Source organism: Chlorocebus sabaeus, chromosome 9, assembly GCF_047675955.1.
Source record: "Chlorocebus sabaeus isolate Y175 chromosome 9, mChlSab1.0.hap1, whole genome shotgun sequence".
Classification (NCBI taxonomy): domain Eukaryota; kingdom Metazoa; phylum Chordata; class Mammalia; order Primates; family Cercopithecidae; genus Chlorocebus; species Chlorocebus sabaeus.
This window is the reverse complement of record NC_132912.1, coordinates 29,428,074-29,449,121: the sequence shown is the minus strand read 5'-3', so window position 1 is coordinate 29,449,121 and position 21,048 is coordinate 29,428,074. Positions and strand designations below refer to the sequence as shown.

Sequence of the window (21,048 nt, the reverse complement as noted above, 5' to 3'; positions counted from 1 at the left end):
GCACCAAGGGCAGAAAGGAGCTGGTGTTACAGTCAGCTTATCACGCCCTTCAAGGTTCCTGCGTTCCTTTCGAGTGTGCAGTCTGTGGAAATGTAGAAGAGGCAGGAAACAGAGGGAACTCTAGAAGTTCCTTCCATTGTTCCTATGAAAATACACGCAGCATGGAAGTCAGCACCATCCAATAAAAATAGAATGTGTGCCACATAGGTCATTTTGAAATTTTCTTGGAGTCACGTTTAAAAATACGTTAAAGGATGTCTTGAAAAGTCTATAACTGTTTTGTTTCTGTCAATGGATTGGTCTCAAAAGAAAATATCTTTGAGGTGCCCCAGCCAGCATCTCATTTTGGGTCTTTTGTTATGTTAAGATTTACTTTGGGGCCAAGTGCAATGGCCGTGCCTGTAATCCCAACACTGGGAGGCCAAGGCAAGAGGATCACTTGAGCCCAGGAGTTTGAGACCAGCCTGGGCAACGTGGTAAAACCCCACGTTTACAAAAATTAGCTGGGTGTGGTAGTACGCACCTGTGGTCCCAGCTACTTGGGAGGCTGATGCAGGAGGATCGCTTGAGCCCGGGAAGTTGAGGCTGCAATGAACAGTATTTGTGCCACTGCAGTCCAGCCCAGGTGACAAAGCAAGACCCTGTCTCAAACAAAAACAAAAAAAAAATGTTCGACCCATGAATAGATACTAAGCTGGAGTTTTCATTTCTGTACTAAAAGATCAGGCACATCTCAGGGAATGGAAAACTTACCAGCAGTTCCTTCTTTCCCCATTTTACCCCCCACCACCCAAAATGAGGATTGATGATCTAGAGCTTAAGAGCACTAGTTGTTTACCTAGCCATCTCTGTCATTTCCTGTGAAAAACTGTTTCGGTATTCTCTCTCTCTCTCTCTCTCTGTGTCTCTCTCTCCTCCCCCCCCCCCGCCCCCCCAGCTTTCTCTTTCTTTCTCTTCCTTGTGGCCCTTCTTATCTTTCTTCTATTCTTGGTTTAGTCTAGGCCAGGCTAACGTGACTTAAACATATGTGAGTCTCGTAGCATATATGCTTGGTGTAAAGCTGGTAAAGCTGTCTGTTTTGTGGATTTGGTCTGGTCTGCACGCTGTGGTTTATGTGCACTTGAGCATGACTTGTGTACACTTCCCTCCAGAGTAACTCATTCCACCAGAGAGAGAGAAACCAAATGAAGCAAAGTCTCTCAGAAGTGGTTTGGCAGGAGTCTCTGTTACAACTAACTTTCAGTTATGTATTTATATTCACCAAATAGTTATTTTCATTTCCAACCCTATTTCGGTTTATTCGACATTAAGGCACACACAGTGGCTCCCACGTCTTTTGTGAAGATAGTCATCCAGCGAATCAGACCTTTTCCAAGAAGTGAAAACCATTTATAGACTTGGCCATTAAAACCCTGTGTCTGTTTCTGAGTTCCAGATGGGAACTGGATATCCTACTGTGCTTCAGTAGCTTTGAGGTCAGTACACCCAGCTCAGATCTATGACAGTCCCTGAAATTTCAAGAAAGGTGAATCTGGCACATTTATATTCTCCATGTCTGCTGCCGTTGAAATTCCAGATCACAATTCAGGAGAATTTAAAAGTCACTTTAAAGTGCGAGGATGGGAGGGAGAGAAAGGCTGGTGGAACTCCCTCTAAACTCCAGATGCTCATTCTGCGGTCAGGGAATGAGTTGGCCTGAGGTTCACATCACTACATTGTGTGAGCACGTGCATGCTGCTGTTTGAACCCAGGCACGAAATACTTGAAGGCGATTGCGATGCCCTGATGAGGCTCTTCTCTTCCAATACTCTGCAATGTTCCCTGTTTGTTTTAACCTGTAGGAAGAAGGAGGAGTTGCGGATATTGCCATTTCTAATCTGCTTTGGGTAAGCCTGACTCTAACACAGGTGTCCTCTAGATGGTGGCCAGTATTACACTTTGCGTGGGTAATTCTGATCCTGGGTGGTTCCTTCATGTGCCCTCCCTGGTGCTTTTTTATCTCCAGACCAGACACAGCCTTTGTCCAGAGTGGAGAGCTGAGCCTGTGCCCTTTGACTATTTTTTAAATCATGTAATGAAAATACTTTAAAGAAGATAATATTTTCTGTTAAATGTTAAAACTGTCAATGAAATTAATGGTTTCCCTCTCTGTAACTGACAATCTTCTATAAATTAACTCATTTAATTACTGCACAAAGCTGACTCAGGTATATTTACCGCGCTTGTGTGGATTTATTTTAGCATTAGCATTCAAGGGAGGACTCTCTTGAAAAGAGAACTGAAGTTGCAATGAGTCAATTAACATTCTGTTAGAAAAAATCATTGTTTTGTCTCTCCCTCCCCCATGTCCCTGCCCGGCCCCGCTCTGATAAATCTTCTCTTTTCACCTTAAATCCTCTTGCTTTGCTCTGTAGGAACCTGTATATGCTTCTACTTATTCTCCTGCTATTCCTGCTGCCCATAAATACCTGTCTTTTGTGTCGATTAATCAGGTGAGGAAAAGCCACTCATGTTAAGCCTCACTGCAAGTTCTGAGCAATAGGAAAAGAACTTCTGTTTTAATTTTGGGAAATAACTTATTTGCTGCATTTCACTGTGAAAGAGAGGAGTGTGTGTGTGTGTGTGTGTGTTGCAGTACAATTGTGTGTGTGTCCATGAGAGTGTGTGTATCTATGAGTGTGTTTCTGAGTGTGTATCTGTGAGAGTGTGTGTATGAGTGTGTGTGTGTCTATGAGAGTGTGTGTGTCTGTATCTGTAAGTGTGTGCACATGTGTGTGTTTAATTGGTGGATTAGGGTCTTCATGGATTTAGGGTCAGTCACACACACACTGATCCTTGGCTCAGATTTTCAGGTGGACTTGATGGCATTAATTCCCCTCATAGTCATGAAACTGGTTTAGGGGGAGAGTGTCCCCTTTCAGCCTCCAAGCTTGATCCTGAGTCAGGAGCCCAGGAGAGGTGGCCGTGTTCTTCGCTCCGGCCCAGTGAGGATGTTGTCCTGCTCAGTTCCTAGAGGAGGAGGATATGGTGGAGGTGGTTTGGGGTGTGGAGGGACAGGGAGGAAGACTCAGCGAGGGGAGGCCCCTCCAGTGACCCTATTAAAGAACCAGGAGGAGCTAGTTCCAATGGCCCTATTAAAACTAGAGACTACGGACCCCCTGTCCCTTCCCTCCATCCTCGCTGTAGCCCCTCTGAACCCCACCCCAGAGGACAGACCAGGCCTGGGCTGTGCCACTCTGTGGGTGAATAACATGAAAAATAGGAATGGCTGTTTTTTTTAATTCCCCGTGGAATGTCCTTGGTGTCAAAACAGCTCTGCAAAGTGGCAACATCCACTTTTCCATGAACACCAGGCTCCCGACTCCTCCCTGCCGGGCTTTGCCCCATCATTTCCCTCCTGGGGCCTCTGTCCCTCCCTCTAGGCCCTCTGTCCCCTCCCTCATAGGGTCTGTGTCCCCTCCCTTGTAAGCCCTCTGTCCCCTCCCTCATAGGGTCTCTATCCCCTTCCTCGTAGACCTTCTGTCTCCTTCCTTGTAGGCCCTTTGTCCCCTTCCTTGTAGGGCCTCTGTCCCCTTCCTTGTAGGCCCTTTGTCCCCTTCCTCGTAGGGCCTCTGTCCCCTTCCTCATAGGTCCTTTGTCCCCTTCCTCGTAGGGTCTCTGTCCCTTCCCTCATAGGCCCTTTGTCCCCTTCCTCGTAGGGCCTCTGTCCCCTCCCTCACAGGGTCTCTGTCCCTTCCCTCATAGGCCCTCTGTCCCCTCCCTCATAGGGTCTCTGCCCTCTTCCTCGTAGGCCCTCTGTCCCCTTCCTCATAGACCCTCTGTCCCCTTCCTCGTAGGCCCTCTGTCCCTTCCCTCGTAGGGCCTCTGTCCCCTCCCTCTAGGGCCTCATCTCCCCAGCAAGACTGGGACTTTCTTAGCTCTCAGGTGGCCTCTGACAGTGCCATGATGGGCCTGCTCTGGCAGCACCAGCAGTTGCTGAATGAGCGGCTCAGGGTTTCACCTGCGAAGCTGACAGAGAAAGTGTCTGGGGTCCTCCCGTCATCATCTCGCCTCTTCACAAATGGAAGCTGCCCACTTCTTCTCCCTGGGGCGGCCTTTCCCTCACTCTGCTGGTTCCTTTCCCTGAAGCTGGAAATGCTGGTTGTAAAAGCCCAGGTCCCACATACCCAGCCAGTGTCTACCCCAAGAAAGAGGCTGAAATCTGGAGCAAACTTCCTATCCCATCACGAATGGGGGGAAATGAGCTTGTGTTTCTTTGAAATAAGCCAATATTAAACTTTAAAGGAAAAGATATATTATTGAAGTCTTTAAGTGTTTACAGTCAGCCGTTCATCTCTTCCGGTTCCGCATCCAAGGATTCAACCAACTAGGGATACTTGGGAATAAAGCCAATACAAAGAACAATACAACAATTAAAAAATTAAAAACCAATACAGCAGAACAACTATTTACATAGCATTACCTTGTATTAGGTATTATAAGTAATCACGAAACGATTTAAAGTACACGGGGAGGATGTGCACAGGCTGTGTGCAGGTCCTATACCTTTTTATATCAGGGAATTGAGCATCTGTGGATTTTGGTATCTGTGGGAGGTCCTTGAACCAGTCCCCCATAGGCACTGAGGGAAAACTAGATATATTTTTTAGTATAATTTCTTTTTTTGGAGCAGTTGTAGGTTCACAGGAGTTCCTACATCATCCCTGCCCTCCCACACACAGCCTCCCCAATTACCAACATCCCCTCCAGGGTGGCACATTTGCTACCATTAACGAACCTATGTTGACACATCATTATCCCCAAAGTTCATAGAATACGTTAAAATTTACTCTTGGTGTGGTCCATTCTCTCGGTTTTGACAAATACATAATGACATATGCCCACCATTACACTATCATATGGAATCATTTCCCTGCCCAGAAGAGCCTCTGTGCTCCGCCTGTTCAACACTCTCACTTCCCAGTCCTTGGCAACCTGTAATTTTTTACTGTCTTATAGTTTTGCCTTTTCCAGAATGTCATTGAATTGGAATCACACAGTATGTAGCCTTTTCCGATTGGCTTCTTCCATTTAGTAATATGCATTTAAGATTCCTCTGTGTCTTTTTAAAATTTTATTTATTTTTAAATTATTATTACTATTATTATTATTATTGGGATGGAGTTTCACGCTGTCACCAAGGCTGAAGTGCAGTGGTGCAATCTTGGCTCACTACAACCTCCACCTCCCAGGTTCAAGCAATTCTCCTGCCTCAGCTTCATGAGTAGCTGAGATTACAGGTGCCCGCCACCACACCCAGGTAATTTTTGTGTGTTTTTAGTAGAGATGGGGTTTCGCCATGTTGGCCAGGCTGGTCTCAAACTCCTAACCTCAGGTGATCTACCCACCTCGGCCTCTCAGAGTGTTGTGATTACAGGCGTGAGCCTCCACTGTGTCTTTTTATGGCTTTAAAGCTTTTTTCTTTGTATTGCCGAATAATATATCATTATCTGGACACGCCACAGTTTATTTATCTATTCATCTACTGGAGGACAGCTTGGTTGCTTCCAAGTCTTGGCAATTATGAATAAAGTGCTAGAAGCATCCATGTGCAGGCTTTTATTTGTATGTAAGTTTTCAAGTCAATCAAGGAGCATGATTGCTGTATCACACGGTAAGAGTATGTTGAGTTCTGTGAGAAACCTCCAAACTGTCTTCCAAAGTGGCTGCACCACTTTGCATTTCCATCAGCAATGAATGAGAGTTCCTGTTGCTCCATATCCTTGCCAGCATTTGGTGTTGTCAGTGTTTGCATTTTTGCCATCCTAATTGATGTGTAATAATGTCACCTTGTTTTAATTCGCAAATCTCGAATGATGAGATTTGCGGATATGATGTTGATCATATTTCCATGTGCTTATTTTCCATCTTAGATCTTCTTTGGTGAGGTATCTATTCAGATACTTTTCCCATTTGTTAATCTGGTTGTTCATTTTCATGTTGTTGAGTTTTAACAGTTCTTTGTATATTTAGGGTTGTAGTCCTTTATCAGATACGTCTTTTGCAAATATTTTCTCCCATTCCTTCATTCTGTAATTTGTCTTCTCATTCTTTTAACAGTGTCTTTTACAGAAGTTTTTAATTTCAGCGAAGTTCAACTTATCAGTTATTTCTTCTGTGGATATTGCCTTTGGTGTTATATCTAAAAACTAACTACCAAACCCAAGATAATCTAAATTTTATCCTATGTTATCTTCTAGGAGTTTTATAGTTTTGATTTTTACATTTAGGCCTTTGTGATCCATTTTGAGTTAATTTTTGGGAATGTATCTAGATTTTTTTTTTACATGCGAGTGTCCAGTTATTCCAGCATCATTTGTTGAAAATACTATCTTTTCTTCATGCTAATGTTTTTGTTCCTTTCTCAAAGATCCGTTGACTAAATTTATATGAACCTATCATTGATCTATTTAACTGTTCTTTCATCAGTACCACACAATCTTGATCACGAAGGCTTTATAGTGAGTCTTGAAGTTGACTGGTGTTGGTCCTCCAACTTTTTTCTTCTCCTTCAGTGTTGTGTTGGCTATTCTGGGTCTTTTGCCTCTCCATGTAAACTAAGATCAGTTGGTCAATCTACAGAATATCTTGCTGGGACTTTGGAACTGCATTGAATTTACAGATCAAGTTGGTAAAACCTGCCATCTTGACAAAATTGAGTCTTCTTATCCATGAACATGGAATATCTCTCCACATATTACTAAGTTTAAAAGAAATTAACATTTGCTAAAGGCATTTCTGTTTCATCACTTCAAAATTAAAATTTCAAAAAATTATATGCTTTTACTTCTGAACAGTTTTTCCCAGCTAAATATAAATAGTTTACGTACCAGGTATGTAGCACTAGTTCATCTGCGTTCTCAGAGGTCAAATCACTCCTTTTTCTTTCCTCCAGCAGTACTGGTGTCTTAATATTTAATAATACAAAGTTTCAGAGAAGAAAACAGAGCATTTACACAGCACACAGGCTCTGTCTAAATGGACTATTTGTCTCTGTGTCAGGCTTCAGCCTGAATTCTCTTCTTTCTCACATGCCTCAGGGCTGTACCAGAATAAGATTTCACTTTTTTCCCTTCCTTTCATCTTAGGAACTGGTAGATGGTGACAGGATTGGAAAACAGTTGCTTTGAGGTCTGAGGCTTGACCTGTGATCTTTTCTTCATCTTTTGTTCAGGCTACTTGAGGCTGTATGCAGTGATGAGGGACTGAAATTTCTCTTAAGGAAGGGGCAAAGCTAAATTTCTTTCATAGTGTGTAGAATTCGAAATGATCTTACCATTTTTGAAGACTGAAAAGTACAACTTTGTTACTTTCACCTTATTTCTATTACTTAATATGTGCTTTATAATTTCTTCCTTTAGAGTTTAACTACATGTGAATAAGATAAAAAAAAAATTTTTAAGTCAGATCACAATATTTTCTTTCCATAAATCTCTCTGGTTGTGGAAGAGTTTGACCCTTAAATCTGCCCTAATCCTTATAATACATCTTAGTTCTATGCTCTGTTGTTGGATCACATCCCTGTGTGAGAAACATTCAGTGAGATTTGCTGTGATTTTTCGGTAAGTGTATACAGAGAGAAAGAAACCCATCAGCAACATCAGGCAACCTAAAAGCATTCGTGCTGATTCGTCCTTTGCACGGTTTCAAGCTGTGACTTAGCCAATATCTGACCATCCCTAAGACAAGAACCTCCTTCCTACCTATTTCACCACCTTCTACACACACACACACACACACACACACACGCATACACATACACAAATACTCATTTTCTCCTCCACCCTCTCTCTCTGCCTTTCCCCCACCACATTCATGGAATCTCTCTTTGAAAGAATGAAGGACAGATGGGGTCGGTTTCTGTTTAGATTCTTCCTCAACTCTCTGTTCCTATTCCAGCCAGTCCCAAACATGTGTCAGCTAAACCTGGAAAAAATGACACAATACTTATTACTGTGTATATTACATCCTTCTCTAAATAAAGAAAAATTTAGAAGGAAAAAAAAAGACAGTAACGAAGTTTTAAGCTTAAAAACAACCAAATAAACAAATATGTGTGTGTGTGTATATATATATGTATATCTTCTTTGTTCTCACATTTTGAGTTCTAAATTGTGATAAATGTTTATTAGATTATTTAGAGAATAAACAAACTGTATATGCTTTACACCCTTATAGAGCCACATAAAGTCGAATTGCAGCAATTAGGGGATCATAAACCAACCCAACTAAGTAGCAAACTTAAGTCAAAATTTCTAGAAAAACAAAAACATTTATGTTTAATATTATTATTTAGAAGGGAGTAAAAATTATTTCTTCTTGCCCTAGATCTGACAAATAAATGGGAGCTTTAAATTCTAAAATGGTTGTATCATCCCAAAGTTTGTATCCATCGTGTGCGTAAAGGGCTCTGAGGGAAAAATGTGCTTGAAAAATGAAATTTTGGACTTGAAGATACCATTTTCTGAGTCATTATCCACACCCACTACCCCACCCTAAACTGTCGAGATGCCTGAGAGAATTCACCACAGAGTTGACTAAGTGAATAGTGAATCACCATCGTGATGGCTGGACCTTTGGAGACGCCAATTTTCTTGGCACTTGGTATGTTTGTTGGAAATATTTGAAGCCAAGTGCCATCGTGGTTTGATCACTCCTGAAACTTCGTTTTCAAAGAAAATGTATTCTCTTTGTTGAATTTTGATGAAGTCTTCTGGGCAAGTGAACCTCATCGTTTATTTAAAAAGGATACATGATTCAGAGAATTATTTGGAATTAGGGACTTCTCACCAATCATGAGGGGAAATGTTAAGGTTTTTAGGAAAAATTTTTAGTAACTTTTAATTTTGATAAAATGTTAAACTTAAGAAAAATTTCCATCATAGACAGGACACTTTCATACCCTTTACCAGAACCACTCATTGTTGACATTGGCCCCTTCCTTCACTCTCCTGCCCTTTTCCCCTCGACCCCTCACCCCACTTTCTTGCTTCTCTTCCCCCATCTCGTTTTCCCCACCCCAACCATATGCCAGTAGTTTGGAAACGTTGTGCTCCTCTACCTTTCAAGATTTGACTTTATTTCCTAAAGCCAAAGATATTTCCTCCCATAATCATGGTACAGTGATCAACATGAGGAAGTTAATGTTGATACAATATTTATCTGATCCACATCCATCTTAAAATTATGTCGATTTCCTCCAGTAATGCCCTCTGTAGCCCCCACCCCATCTGGGATTCAATCCAAGATCATGCATCGCGTTTGGTTGTCATATCTCTTTAGGAAAAGGTTTTCAACCTAATTTAAATTGGCAGAGACCTCAAAATCACTTCTGGCTATGAGGGTTTTATAAAAGAATCCTGTGAAAGAAAGATTCATCACTTAAATGATGGAGAAGTCCACGTTCATAGCTTAAACCAAATCTTCCCAATGCAAACCTGGTTTTGTGCTGCTGAAAATGAAGGGAAGGTGCCTTTCCTCTGTCAACCCCCATCATTCTAGGGGGTTAAGAAAATGAACTGTCCCCATCTCCACTCTCTTCCTGTCCCTCCTGAATCAGGAAGTTCTGTCTCTTGGGTCAGTTAAGGGAAGTGGTTTGCCATAGTGATGTGGAAAGGCCTCGGGGAAGAGAATCTCTAGGATGGGCTTCACTCCGGGCTCTCCAAGTCCTCCCCTGTGTCAGCACGAGGCCTTAGGATCACACCGATCCACGGTGACTTCTTAGCCCAGGAAAACACGTTAGGAAAGCAGAAAAGCTGGGGGACCTGCTAGAAGTTGAGTAGTGCTCAGAAGTAGTTTGAAAGCAGATGCCCTAGCAGCAATGGCCTTCCTCGGGTCCAAGAGACAGGGGAAAGCAAGAGGGCAAAGCTGGGAGGCCATCGCCAGCCTCCAGAGCCCCTCCCAGAGACCTGCAGGTGACAGCCAGGGATGCGCCTCCTGCTCTGGAGGGGGCGCCTTTCCGCTCTTCCTTCCTTGGCATTAGCTCCACAGTTCCCCGGCTCCCCACCCAGCCCTGTGCCTCACCATAGACAGGGGTCTTGTGGTGCAGGGAGGGATGGCTTGAAGGAGCAGGGAAAGCAAACTCTGCAGGCAAGCATTTGAGGACCTCCTGCCCTGGTTATCACCCGCGACCGCCACCTACACTCTTCTCCCCAATACACATCACTCAGTGGCATGAGCCCTGTCCTCTACCTCCATCCCTGCTCCTCTCCCTCCCTCCTCAGCCCCATCTCTCCATCCCAGGCCTGTCCTGAGCCCCTTCTCCTTTCCTGATGCCCTCTGAGTCCTCTGTAGCTTCCTCCCCTTCCCCTCCTGCCACATCCCCAACCGCAAGTCTAATGAGCATCACCAAAGGCTTGGAAATGGAAGAAGCAGATATCTCCAGAAACTTTCCAATTAGAAACTGTTGAAAGCATTTTCAGTAGAATGTTATCGTGCATGTAGGTTACGTCTACAGCATAGTTCATCTTCAGCGTCAGATCTCTCACAGCTTAAAGCCACTTCCGTGGGCTCTCCTGGTTGCTTACCTGCCCACAGAACATCATGGCTGCAGGAAAAAGCAAGTGGAATCCCAGCAAACTTTCTCCTGCTCCTTATTCCTAACCAGCCTCCCTCCTTCTAACTGGACAAGTTCCTTGCGTGCTCACATGGATAAAGTTTTCTAGATCAATCATGTTCTTTGTGAGTATATAGGGATAAAAATCTCCCAGTTAACAGAGTTTAACTAGATGGGATAAGACAGAGAAACTTTAAAACCCTGTAGAGTCCAGGGCATGAAAACAATCTATTTTGAACTCTTTGTGTTTGCAAAGGATTGCTTTGGTGCTCCAGTGCCCCAAACCGGTAAGTCACAGGACAAAGGTGTTCATCTAAAGTTTCAGTATCGCCAGTGGTGATCTCCGACCCAACCTGGATGTAAGGAAGCCGAGCCCATTTCAGATAGAACATTTTTGAACATCTTTGGACAATATACTTACTCCTCTTTGTCTACCTGCTTTTTTCACTCATGAAATGCTGCAGGCTGAGATCCACACCGCTGTCATTTCTCTCTCCTGTTTTCTCTTCTGTACATTTATGAACAGCGGGTCACAGAAAGTCGAGAGAGCCAGATGACGATTGAGGAAAGGAAGCAGCTCATCACTGTGAGAGAGGAGGCCTGGAAGACGAGAGGCAGAGGAGCGGCCAATGACTCCACTCAGTTCACTGTGGCTGGCAGGATGCTGAAGAAAGGTCAGTGTGTGTGTGTGTGTGTGTGCACGCACAATGCACACCTGTGAGCACACTCACCCATGGAGGGCATGGTGGTACATGATAACTCAATTTAAAAGATGAAACCGTGGTCTCTTTAAGTTTTTTCTGAGAGACAAGGTCTTGCTCTTTTGCCTAGGCTAGAGTGCAGTGGCTCAATCATGGCTCACTGCAGCCTCGAACTCATGGGCCGGGGCAATCTTCCCACCACAACCTCTCTAGTAGCTGGGACTATAGGTGTGCAACACTATGCCTGGCTTTTTAAATTTGCTTTATGTAGAAATGGGGTGTCACTGTGTTGCCCAGGCTGGTCTCGAGCTCTTGGGCTTAAGTGATCTTCCCACCTCAGCTTCCTAAGTAGTTGGGACTACAGGCGTGAGACACCATGCCCAGCCTTCTTTTAAATTTTTTTAAACTTACTAACATTCTATAAATGTTTTTTGTGTAGTTTCTGTGAGATATTCCTACTGAATATCTTTTCTTCATAAATAATACCTTCTTTAAACTTTATATGATTCTTGGAAATAATTGAAGGTCATAAAACAGTGACACATAATTCATTTTGTCACTGTTTTCAAAACTTACCCATTTGGAATTGAGTGCAAGTGTAGGTTTCAAAAGCAATTCAAATCTGCTAACAAATTTGGATGCTTTCCCATAATTACATCTATTTATTTATTTAGATGGACTTTCACTCTTGTTGCCCAGGCTGGAGTGCAATGGTATGATCTTGGCTCACTGCAGCCTCTGCCTCACGGGTTCAAGCAATTCTCCTGCCTCAGCCCCCTGAGTAGCTGGGATTATAGGCGGCCACAACCACACCTAGCTCGTTTTTAATATTTTTAGTAGAGATGGAATTTCACCACATGGGCCAGGCTGGTCTCAAACTTCTGACCTCAGGTGATCTACCTGCTTCAACCTTCCAAAGTGCTGGGATTATAGGCGTAAGCCACCGTGCCCAGCCCCATAATTATTATTATTATTATTTTTTTTTTTTTTGGTTTGTGGGGGAACAGAGTCTCACTCTGTCTCCCAGGCTGGAGTGCAGTAGCGTGATCTCAGGTTACTGCAAACTCTGCCTCCCGAGTTCAAGCGATTCTCTTGCCTCAGACTCCTGAGTAGCTGGGATTACAGGCACGCGCCACCACACCTGGCTAATTTCTGTATTTTTAATGGAGATGGGGTTTCGCCATGTTTGTCAGGCTGGTCTCAAACTCCTTACCTCAGGTGATCCACCCGCCTTGGCCTCCCAAAGTGCTGGGATTACAGGCATGAGACACCCCGCCCGGCCCATAATTACTTTTAAATCGTTTCCATTTCCTTGTGACCCAGCAACTACATACCTACCCTACGTCAGCCTTTTACAATAAAGAAGTTTATCCCCTCTTCCTTTTAGGTTAATTCCTAGGTCCTTCTCCATGAAACCTGATTTCTCTGACCGAGCAAAGCCAATTCCGTATATGCTTTAATAAGTGTCTAAAAGGTGTCCTCAGTTCCAAGGCAGTGGGATGTCCCTGCCGCAGTCCTCTGCTGCTGAGCTCTTGGAACTGATTTGATGCCTGTATTCAAACATGTATGAAACTGACTTACATATCACATGGTTAGTAAAGTTATTGGAGAGCTTTGAGGCTTCATAAGAGTATTTGGGACTTTATTTCATATCCCGCAGGAAATGATTAAAATTTGGGGTCCCTTTGTCACCTATATGCACATACCATCATTTTCTAAGCTATTGTTTCAAAGCAAATTTCCCAACTTAGTGGTATACGTTTTCACATTCACTTCATCTTAACATCTTGTCATCAAACTTATGGATTTAGCTTTTCTTTTTCTCAGAACCTTTAGGGATCCACACTTTTATGATGAGTACCTAACTCATTATAGGTACATAATGAATGTTTGTAGAAGGAAGGGAAGGAGCAAGGCATGGAAATCCCTGAATTGTGATTAACTCAAATCTTAGTGGGGAATCCTTTCTAACACATCTATTCTTACCTCATGTTGGTATTGTGAAAAGATAAGAGAATTTATTTGCACAGAATGAGGTACCATTTGCCAATTTCCTGCATCAGATCACAGAACTGGATAATCGTGTTTAAACTCCTTTAACGTGAGTCCCAACCCTTCTTTAACAGAAGCACCTCCTTAGGTGCAGAGTGGCTAAGTAGAACTGGAGCTGAGAACTTGAACCTGACCTCAGGTTTTCCAACTTCTAGCCTGGACTTTTATCTTGATGATTTCCTGCTTTGGTTTCTTTTCTTTCTTCCATCTTAAAAACCCTAATGTATTTGTAAGTGGGTTCTTACTACCAAATGCCACTGCCCTTGTCCACACTGACATCTGTGAAAATGTTCCCGAAGAGAGTACGTGACTGGTTGTTGTACCTAGAATTCATTGAAAAGAGCTATCGGGGAGATCTTTGTTTTGTTTTAATGTTTTGTAATTTGCATCTCCCCGCCATGAGCCATTCACTCCCTAAGGATCCTTAGCAGGGTGGGGAGCACTTTCACATAGTGCCACTGCCTGAACCACCAGCAGGGGGAGCCATGGCAGCGGGTTTTGCCCCGCACCGGCCAGGACAGGGACGGATTTCTCCGGTTGCTTTGGAAACCAGCCTTCAGAGTCAGTCCTGCTTATTAGCTGTGGAGCCAACAGCCTCTGTGCTAATAAACTCCTCTGATGTCTCTTAAGCATCCTTCTAGTAAGTGATGATTTCCCTGCCCACTCTGTGATACCAGATTTTATTTATCTTTATCATCTTTCAATAAAGTTTACTTTCTCATGGATATAAACCCTTTGCAGGTCTGGTAATTGAAACAAATTTTAAAACTTTTATTGACATCGTCAATCAAATATATGTACATAATGAGAAGTTCTTGTAGAATATTACTAACACTTGAGTTTTAAACCATTTAATGGTATTTTTTATTAAATTTTTTATGCTTTAATACTTCTCCCGTTCACAGGAGGAAGCAGCAGAATCATTCATTCATTCGGTTTTCCTTGCGATAGTGATTGGCGTATTCTCTGGATGTTGTTCGTCCAGGGATGCATTGTCATCTAAGTGGCAATGTCATCTAAGGATTTCACATTTATTACAAATGAGTGCAGAGAACATTCACATCTCATTTTGTTTTTTGTAAATGCACTAGTTTTCTTTCCAATGCCTTCCACTTAGGTTAGGGAAGCGATACTCATCCTTCTCTTTACTAAGTTTTCTTCTTCCAGCTGGATACTTTCTTCATGCTGGAATTCCTCCCTTTCCCTTTGGTATGTCTCTGACCATTTGCCCTTTTAAAGATTCCTCACCCTGCTTCTCAGTAAATATACGAGGAAAAGCATTTCCTGTTTCCACCCACATGGGAGATGGACAGGACCTTCCAACACGCACAGTCGGTCCAGACCTGCCCTGGTCTGTGGTTTCTTCTGAAAGGTTGGCCCTCCTTCGATTACTGTCTGTGTAATGTCCCCAAGGCCACTGTCCCTCCCTCCCCTCAGCCTGAAGGAGAGCTTCAGTGCTGGGGGCCACTTGCTGGCGAGTGTGACACAGTTCATTCTGCAGATGGCACCAGTGCACTCTCAGCTGCCCCCGCCATCCCCAGAGGGCCTCAGTACTCACAGCTGCATTTGCCCAAGTTAACGTGTCATGGACATGTTTTCCCACGTCTTCAGCATTCATTTTGGAATATCAGCTTGTCAGCCACTACAGTCCTTGGAAATAATAAAATCCTGTCTACATTTGCAGTTGGTTGTCCCACAGTCGCCGTATCTGTGAAGTGCGTGTGTGTGTGCCTGCATGTGTGTACATTCTTATATGTTGTGCCTTCTACCCTGGGACTCCTGGAGATTCCTCAGGGTCCCAGAGATTTCCAGAAGTGACCCTGAGATGCTCAGTAGCTCGTCTGTGTGTTCCGCAGGTTTGGCGTCACCCACTGCCATAACCCCAGTAGCCTCACCCATTTGCAGTAAAACAAGAGGCACCACACCCGTTTCCAAACCCCTGGAAGGTAAGTCGCCAAGGCCCCGGCCACGCCAAGCCTGATCAGAAGAGGCCTCAGTGATGCGGTCTCACTGACAGTTTCTGTTCGCCTAGATATCGAAGCCAGACCAGATATGCAGTTGGAATCGGACCTGAAGTTGGACAGGCTGGAAACCTTTCTGAGAAGGCTGAATAACAAAGGTACCTACCGGAAGCCAGAAGGCTTTGCTCTCAGAATTTTTAAATCCTAATTCTGATTGCTTTTCTTCCTCAGCTAAATTGTTTTCTTTCCATTATGGCTTTACTAATTCATACTGTAATCATTACCTTTGTTGTTATCTTCAAAAAATGAAGTTTTGGTCAAGACTGATTAGATTAACAAGCCCTGATTCACTTGATAACGTACTAAATTGGGGACTTCCAATAATACATTTTTTTCTTGAATCTAAACCCTTGGGGTGTAATCCAATCGGAATTGTGAACTGAGTGATTTTGCTTATAACTCTGAAAGCAGATTATTATATGTCGGCAAAATCAACGTGATCCTGGGCCTGGTGAACTTTAAATTGTATGTTACCAACTTCCAATAAGGTAAAAGCTAATATTATTTCATATAATCACAAATGATTTCAAAGAGAAAATTATGGCAAATGAATATTGAAATAAATGTTTCAATATAAAAGTCAATGAGGTATACAAAATAAAAGAGCAATACGCAAAAACAGCCTTTTATCTCTTGATTAAAATGTCCATTCCTGGAAACGTACTAAATACTAGGCGCTGGGAGTCCCTACTATTGACAGTGACCACTAAAAGGTTGAAAATAATACAGTCACCACTGAACAGAAATATAAAAGGTAATTTAATCACTGATCTGGCTAGGCAAGGAATGCCAATAAGCAAAGCATTTATTACATACATGATGCAGCGATCTAGCCTGCGGGTCAGCAAGCGATGGCCACTGCCAAATCCAGCTGCCCACCTGCTTTTGTTTTTTCTTGTTTGTTTGTTTTTAAGAGACAGGGTCTTGCTCTGTCACCCAGGCTGGAGTGCAGTGGTGCCATCATAGTTCACTGTAGCCTTGAACTCCTGAACTCAAGCAATCCTCCCACCTCAGCCTCCCAAGTAGGTGGGACTATGGGCGTGCACCACCAAGCCTGGCTAATTTTTGTTTCTGTTTTTGTAGAGATGGAATCCCACTATGTTGCTCAGGCTGAACTCCTGGGCTCCAGCAATCCCCCAGCCTCAGCCTCCCAAAGTGCTGAGATTATAAGCGTAAGCCACCATGCCCAGCCTTGTTTTTGTAAATAAAGTTTTATTGAGACACATTCATGCCAATTTGTGAACCTATTGTCAGTAGCTTTTGCATTATAACAGCAGAACTGAGTAGTTGCAACACAGGCCCCATGTCACCCCTCCCCATGCAAAGCCTAAAATGTTTACTGGCTGGCCCTTTTCGGAAGAAGTTTGCTGACCCTTGATGTACAATGAGGCCGAGGCTGGTTCATCCACCCTCAACAGAAGCCAGTGCAGGTTCAGAAGCGTTCAGTGGGCTGGTGTGTGCAGTAAGGTCAGCCTCCCTCTCTCCCACCATTTTACTGCAGAAGATTTGTTCAGGTGGGAAGTCCTTACGTCAGAGATTAAGTAAGGGCCTGGGAAGCAACCGCAGGACCCTGTATATCACAACCGTGTTTCTTCCACTCCTGGAACTTAGGAGGAAATAGAATTTTTAAACTATTGTGAAGCATAATTGGAGTCTTGTTTTTATAAAACTCTTATGTCATTTTCTTCTTTGTTGATAGTTGGCGGGATGCACGAAACGGTGCTCACTGTCACCGGCAAATCTGTGAAGGAGGTGATGAAGCCAGATGATGATGAAACCTTTGCCAAATTTTACCGCAGCATGGATTATAATATGCCAAGAAGTCCTGTGGAGCTGGACGAGGACTTCGATGTCATTTTCGATCCTTATGCACCCAAGTGAGTTATTTGGGTCTGCGTCTTTCCTCCACTGAGAAGGGTTTCCTTCGCCTACACACAGCATATCCACCAGGCTCTTTCCCCATATGACCTCCTTCTCCTTCTAACTCCATCACAGGGGCGTTAGTATTCTAGAGCCAGGGCACGCTGTTGCAGGAGCCAGGGGCACAGAGCCTCCCAGCAGATAGAACATGCAGACCAGATGTGCAGGCAGGCAGACCCTATGGGCCACAGTTGCTTGTCCTGTGCCATAAAGAGGGCGTCACTGGATTTTTCACATAACTTGAATATTGTTTTGCAGTTTTTAGGGTTAGATCACTTAGCAGAGAGTTCAACGCCTGTCTTTCATTGGCATATTGAATTCTTGCTCATAATGTTGCAAAATATTTGGATGAGATGGGCTCAAATTAGTACAGCTCACTAGAAAATCAGTAAGGCATGCTACTTAGCTTCCAATCATTTACAAAATCAGTAGATCTGCAGGTTTTCTCATTGATGTCTAAGGGTTTCTCTTCCCACGGGAACATGACTAAACCAATTAGGAAAAGTGATTATGGTATTAGGAGTCCGTCAATTTCAAGTGCCAAGAAGAAGATCCCAATTCAAACTGATTTCAGCAAAAAGAAAAGTGCAGAGAGGTTTACCCGCTCACTGGCTGAACAGTGCGAGGAGTTGACCAGCCTCACTCGCTGAAAAGCGCGGCGGGGTTGACTGGCTCACTCGCTGAACAGTGCGGAGGGGTTGACTGGCTCACTCGCTGAAAAGTGCGGGTGTGGCCTCGGGTTCTAGCGGCCCCTCAGAACACAGTCTGTCTTGGCTTTGGGTTGGCCTCATTCTCCGTCAGGCAGCGGCCTGGCGGCAGATGGACACCCCAACTCTGGAGTCACAAGGCTGCCTCCCTGGCCAGCCCAGCACAGGTAGCTTCTCTTCCCAGTAGTCCCAGCAGAATTTCCAGGTTTGATTTTCTTGGCTTCAAGTTGAGCCCCATGTCCATCCCTAAACCAGTCACTGTGGCCAATGGGATGGAAGATACCGACTGGCTAAAGGCAGGTCTCTGGGTCTCCTCTAGAGCCACGGTGGGGGGCGCAGGGAGGTGGTTTCCCCAAAGGAAAATCCAGATGCTATTACAGAAGCAGAGGAGGACACGCTGGACAGGCTCCACCCACGGCAGTCCACCACATCCATCGGGTCTTTCCTGCGAAATTGTCAGAGTGACATATACCATTTTCTACAAGCTGCTCTTGATAAATTCATTGCATATTCTGGTTTGGTCAATTTGTTTCAGTTTGCATGTTTTAATTTCCTACCTTAAAAAATGAGCCCTTTGCTATTTTCTACTTCAAAATAGTATTTTGGGTATTTGCATACATAGCTGTTTAACCATTTCTCAATCTTCCGCCCACCCGATGTCACTGTTTAAATTATTGTATATCATAATGTAAACATATATGTATATTACACACTTGACACCATGGCATGTAAAGAGGCCTTTCGGGCACAGAGGCCCGCGCAGCTGGAGGTGGAGAGTGGCAGCGGGAGTCTGTTGGGAGATCGCTTCGCTCGGTCTGCTCACCTCCTCGACTCTGGTTTTCCACCCCAGAGTTGTGAGAATGTGGGGTGGTCGCAGATGGTTGCAGGCCTATTTTATTTCAGATATTCTTCCAAAAAGTGGTTATTTTTCAGAGGGGGGCAGTGAATTGAGTGGAAGCTAGTCATGGAGAGACAGTAAGGGCACTGAAAGCTATTGCACAGGGAGAAAGTTTAGTCAGAGCGAAGAGGATTACATCAAGGAGCCGTGGTCTGCAAATTCCCGAAGGGCTTGCGGGAGACAGACAAGTAGACATGGGTGTATGATTCCAAAGCGAGAATTAGGACACGTGCATGGGCGCCATAAGGAGAGGAAAGAGCTTCCTAACCCTTAGAGCTGTCTAGCAGAGCCATGAGCTGCCCGGAAGTACTCCACACCCTTCCAGGCAGAAACCAAGGGGCATGAGTGAGTAGGGGCGTCCGGGCGTGGCTGAGATTTGAACTCAGTGGGCTTGCATCCCTCTTCCATCTCCAAGATTCTACAACTCCATATTAGGGGAGTGGCGGTGGGAGGAGGAGTTGCAAGATTTGTAACAAAATCAGGAAATACCCTGTGGAGTCCAAGACCCACAGGTCATCCAGGTGTGATGTGGCAGACTGGGACCGCGGGTCTGCTTCCATCCGCAGATTGACGTCTTCGGTGGCAGAGCACAAGCGCGCAGTTAGGCCAAAGCGCCGGGTTCAGGCCTCCAAAAATCCCCTGAAAATGCTGGCGGCAAGAGAAGATCTCCTTCAGGAATACACCGAGCAGAGATTAAACGTCGCCTTCATGGAGTCAAAGCGGATGAAAGTAGAAAAGAGTGAGTATTTGAACCCCCACCCTGCTTCTGTGCTGGGGAATGGTTTCTTCCGAAGATTTACTCATTGCTTGGTTTTCTGCCTTGTGAAGGCCAATAATGGTGCTCAGAAGACCCTCATGAAGTAAAAAGGAGTAAGTTTGGACATACATGCACATACCTAGACTTTCAAGATTTTTCAGGGAAATTCTCACAGTGTGTATCACCTGTTCAACTGGTTAATTCAGATTATCCTGGGGTTTGGTTTTTGCTTTTAAGAGACTGGGGTCTCATCATGTTTCCCAGGCTCATCTCAAACTCACTGGCCTCAAACAATCCTCCCACCTTGATCTCCCAAAGTGCTGGGATTACAGGCACGAGCCACCGTGCCTGGTTACAAATTACCCTGTTTTGTTGAGTTTTCTTTCCGGAAGTTAGAAGAGATGGATATTTCTGGGTACGGTAATTCAGCCATTTTTAGCTCTATAGATCCTGAACACAATCATTCTCCATTTAATCTTATTCAAGAGCAAGTCATTTGATCTCTTATAGTAAAACACCTCAAATCGCTGGGGTTTCTAATCCTAGATTTTTATATTATTAACTAACACATACGCCAGTGCTTTTCAAATTGTTCTTGGTAGGACCCTGAGCTTCTCGGAGTTGGGATGTGGGCTGGAGGGAGCCGGCTGGGGGCAATGAATGCAGGCGAGGAGATGGGCTCCAGACTCTCACTCCCACTGTAGGCTGAGCCACGCTGCTCTCATCCCCAATAATGTGGGGTTCCATCATTCTGAAACAGTGATTTTCTTGGTTTGAGGTGATAGCATGCATAATCTTGATTTTTGGAATAATCTTGCTATCATTTTCATTTTCCCATAACACTCATAAACCTATTTCCTCATGTTTTTCTTAGAAATATAGTATTTAGATGAAGTGGTTGAGTCTTTTCGTTATAACTGGTTTACTAAGAAAGTATATTTCAGACCACACATGGTGGCTCATGCCTGTAATCCTAGCACTTCAGAAGGCAGAGGCAGGAGGATCACTTGAGCCCAGGAGTCTGAGAGCAGCCTGAGAAACATAGCAAGAGTTCATCTCTACAAAAAATTTAAAAAATAAGCCAGGTGTGGTGGCACTCACCTGGGGTCCCAGCTACTGAGGAGGCTGAGGTGGGAGGATCACTTAACCCCAGGAGGTCAAGGCTGCAGTGAGCCATGATTGCACCACTGCACTCCAGGCTGGGTGACAGAGCCACATCCTTTCTCAAAAAAAAAGTGTATTTCAAAACCACAACACCATAATGAATTGACAAGGGGTGTTATATGTCTTCAAATCTAATCCCAGTGAAATAAATTTCTGAATTTCTCGCCAGCATATACATTTTTAAAAACAATAAGTTGGAGAAATAAATGTTTGTTGGCACAGATTTTACATATG

At 44.0% G+C, this 21,048-nt stretch overlaps 1 protein-coding gene across 7 annotated transcripts in view; it reads left to right on the top strand.

Annotated features, from left to right (window-relative positions):
- SVIL (supervillin) overlaps positions 1 to 21,048 on the top strand; it is a 182,247-nt gene that overhangs the window by 130,057 nt on the left and 31,142 nt on the right. For all 7 annotated transcript variants that reach the window (XM_073018833.1, XM_073018832.1, XM_073018834.1 and 4 more), the window contains 5 exons: positions 11,121 to 11,268; positions 15,204 to 15,293; positions 15,380 to 15,466; positions 17,068 to 17,245; positions 19,460 to 19,632. In XM_073018833.1, coding sequence (XP_072874934.1) covers positions 11,121 to 11,268; positions 15,204 to 15,293; positions 15,380 to 15,466; positions 17,068 to 17,245; positions 19,460 to 19,632 — 676 coding nt within the window. The remainder of the gene's footprint in view (positions 1 to 11,120; positions 11,269 to 15,203; positions 15,294 to 15,379; positions 15,467 to 17,067; positions 17,246 to 19,459; positions 19,633 to 21,048) is intronic.